Here is a 3,811-nt window from a genome sequence, read left to right on the forward strand (position 1 = left end):
TATAGTTCATTAAATATAGTCTAACATTATGTGAAAAAATCTCAAGAGTAAAATAAGAACACAAAATTCAATGGATACGTAATTTTACTTCGAAAAAAAAAACTCGCGCTAAAAATACCTTTCACTCCTAAATCAAACATATTTCAATAGGATAGACAAAAATGATTATTAATATAAGATGAATATATACCTGGTGGCCAAACAGGTACTGCTGCTGGAAGGTTGAATTTCTTTTGAATGGGAACAGGAGGAGGAGGAGGAGGAAAGTGCTTTTTCTTGAAGGGATTTCCTGCATTAGAAGTACATTTTATGAGAAAATTTCCCATTCTTTGAGTCTTAGAAAGAAGATTGAGTGTGTCTATATGTAAATAGGAGAATATGTCTATTATATATGATAGCAGCCTAGTTTACTACAAGTATATTCCTCTAAAGAACAGTATATATATAGTTTGGTTATGTTGGAATAAACTTGCAATTAAATATTGATCAACTTTACTCATACACCAAGTTACTATATAAAAAAAGGACTTGCTTGTCTTGTTTACCTTAATTCCCTATAGATGAAGGGAGATGTTAATTTGCATATACTGTTAGTGATTTATTTTGGACCGTAAAGGGTTGCTGCTACTGCTAAGTAACCATCAAATTTTATATCCAAGAATTAGCAAATACTAATTATAGTTGTACAAATGAGTTAAACTAAAGATTAATTTGATTTTCAATCCAGAATTACGCCCAGCGAGTTGCTTTTTTCGATTAATTTGAATCACATCCCAATCTCTCTTTTCTATTTTCAAATCAAGTTCAACCTTCAATGAAAAATTGAAGCAGAACACAACCAAAACTCCATCTACGACTTCAACCTTTGGGCTTCAGGCGGTGAAGCAGAGCTTCCCACACCCTGATCAAACTCCTCTAAAGTGAGAAAGTTAATAAAGTGATAAAGTGAAAGGTTTACTCTTAAATTAAGATAGCATGACATACATACAAGAGTAATGCTAGGGGCCAGCAACTTTTGTGATTGGTAGCCATCAAATAGCCATCAATGATGATTTAATGGTGTGAGATTGGTGTGAGATTTCATCCAATGACTCATCTTTCTCTGCTGGTTACATGCTGGCCAAAATTCAACAAAACTGCTGGTCTCTTAGACTTTTCCTACATATAATAGGAGTTATAAATTCAATGGTGATTAACCTTTTACTTTAGGAAAAGTAGAAGTAACTAACAACATTTTTGAACAATGTAAATTAATAGGATTAAAAGAGTAAATTAATCTTAAATTTAATTAATAGCATTAAATTAGAATATAGTATATTTTTATTTGATTGGTGGTTGTTTATATTATTCAAGATAGTCATTGTTTACATATCACTCCTCTTTACTTTATTATTTTACTAATCTTCTCACTTTTTGAGGATCTAAAATCGAGAACCCGACACGACAAATTACGACAAAGTGTTCTCGGCAGACACCACGCAAGGACAAAGCACCGGCGGGTAAAGAATCCAGTGAGTTTCGGGATCCAGCAAGGATTCGAGGAAGATAGGCTTCTTCCTTCTTCATCCTTCTAACACTCACTCTAACAGGTTAATTTTCAGATTTTGTTTCGTTTTTCACATTTCTCTGTGTTAGATTTGGAAAATCTCTGGAAAAATAGTATTTGAGATTTTCAACATGGTCCGAGAAACTAGTATTTGAATTTTTGAAATGAATTTTGGATGCCATAGAGCTTAGAAACAGTATCTATTCAGAAAATGAATGGCTGATTAAAACAAGTAAGATGTTGATGTTAGAATTAATGAACTCTGGAATTTACAAATATGTTTTTTTTTTCTTTTTATGTTATTAAAATGAAGTATTTGAGATGTTGTGAATTGATAATTTAGGCTAACTTTTGTTGCTTTTTTTTTTCCCTTTTAAGTTTTTTCAACGTGATAGGTTTTCGTTGTCTCATAAATGTATTCATCTTTGTAACTAGACGGTCTTGTGATGCATTGCAACGGATTGAAGTTGACGAAAGAGCTATTTATTCACTTTAAGAACCACTCTTTTTTATGATATATTATATTAGAGTTTAATTTTAATACGTAAAATGTTTTGCATAGTCTAATCACATTAGTATTTTTGAATGATCATTTATATAATTAATGTAAAATATAATTATTTTTATTTTGTAATTGAGTGTAAATGTAAAATTATTTTATATTAATAGTAGATCAAAATTAAATGTATTGTATTATTACTTATTTACTTTCAAAAGCTTGGATGAATGATGATGATCCCGTGGAGTCAAAGCAAACAAGAGCTTGTTTGTGTAGTATAAGTCTATAAGATAGTCTTAACCTTAAGTCTCATCTGTTAGGCATATCAGGAAACAAGACTTATCTTTAGATGTTATGTACTGTGCTTGATTTTAATTTTTTCCACTATTTTCTTAAGCCCATGTAGCTAGAGATGTGTCTAAGCTAACACTTGATGATGTATGTAGTTATAATTGGACAGCGAAACCAACCGAATAAGTTTCTTTGGGGCTAGATAAGGCATTTGGTCCTTTGGGGCTTGGATTAAGTTTCTTAGATTTTTTTTTTTTCAGTTGCGTAAAGTATCTATCAACTAGATTGATTAAGGATAAATCTGTCAAAAATTTAAATTTTATTTAAAAGTTTGTTACTGATTATATCAATTAATGTATATACAAAATAAAATTTAAATATTTGATACTTAATAAAAAAAAAGTGAAACAGTTAAAGTAATCATTGGACTAATCCAAATTAATTGATTAAGTAAGTCACCAAAAAAAAAATTAATTGATTAAGTTACTTAGATATCTAACCAAATTTGTTTCAATAATTTCAAAACATGGGGCCACAAATAATGTGCCTGTTTGCATAATAATCAAGCAAGGAATATGCTAATCATATAGCCACGTATGCCAATCCAATTTAATGTTGAATGCAATGCCCAGTTGCTACATAATCAATCATAGAATAGGATGACAATTTATTTCACAATTAGAAAAATTTATTCACACAAAAAATGTTTAGTTTGTACATTTTTGTACATAATTTATACTCTTCATATTTTGTCACTTTTAGAAGACTTTCAAAATTTTTTTCGAAAAAAATGAAGAAAATCAGAAATTTTGAAAAGAAAATATGTTAAAATATCTTTATTTGATGTGTTTTATTTAATATTATGCTGTCAAACTACTGTTTGAAGTATGGGATTAGAACTATTCCTATTTTTACATGTATGTTTTATTTAATATCATTTTAAGATATTTTTAAATTTTAATATAGTTACATTGAAAAAAATTTTAAATATTAAACCAAATATATTATTTAATTTCATGGCATTTCAGAAAATGTTGCGCAACATTTTCTTTTCAATAAACTTCGTAGAAACTGAAAGTGCGCATTTACTTTTTAACCCAAGGAGATGAGTTCAATTTTTTCTTTTTATGTCAAGCTATAAATGTATGATAGATAAGATACTACATATATCATCATCAGTTCGTTATTAGTTAAATATCTTTTTAGATATATCACATAAAAAATTTCAACAATCTTAGTTATTATTTGGCGTTATGCCCTTGTATAATAAATTCTTCTGCCTTGGTTTGTAATAGCATGGGTTATTTTGAAAATTTACATATACTTTTAATTCTGAAACAAATGAAAATAAAAAGTAATTTTAATCACATCTGCAAATTTTGATTTCTTCAACATGAATCAATTATGAAAAATAATTTTTGTTTTTAAATGAATTATATGTTATCTATAAAAGTATTTCTAATAATTAACACTCA

At 28.4% G+C, this 3,811-nt stretch overlaps 1 protein-coding gene across 2 annotated transcripts in view; it reads right to left on the reverse strand.

Annotated features, from left to right (window-relative positions):
• Positions 1–3,811, reverse strand: part of LOC107613725 — a 10,382-nt gene that overhangs the window by 2,895 nt on the left and 3,676 nt on the right. Inside the window, exons 1-2 of one of the 2 annotated variants that reach the window (XM_021109646.1) lie at positions 810–829; positions 191–289 (exon numbers count right to left, since the gene is read on the reverse strand). Coding sequence is in view for 1 of the 2 variants with exons in the window: in XM_016315849.2 (XP_016171335.1) it covers positions 191–289 (99 nt within the window). In the remaining variant the exon portion in view is untranslated. Of the gene's footprint in view, positions 1–190; positions 290–809; positions 830–3,811 lie in introns of those variants that run through there. The other variant, XM_016315849.2, reaches the window with a different exon arrangement.

This window comes from Arachis ipaensis, chromosome B08 (genome assembly GCF_000816755.2).
Source record: "Arachis ipaensis cultivar K30076 chromosome B08, Araip1.1, whole genome shotgun sequence".
Lineage (NCBI taxonomy): Eukaryota > Viridiplantae > Streptophyta > Magnoliopsida > Fabales > Fabaceae > Arachis > Arachis ipaensis.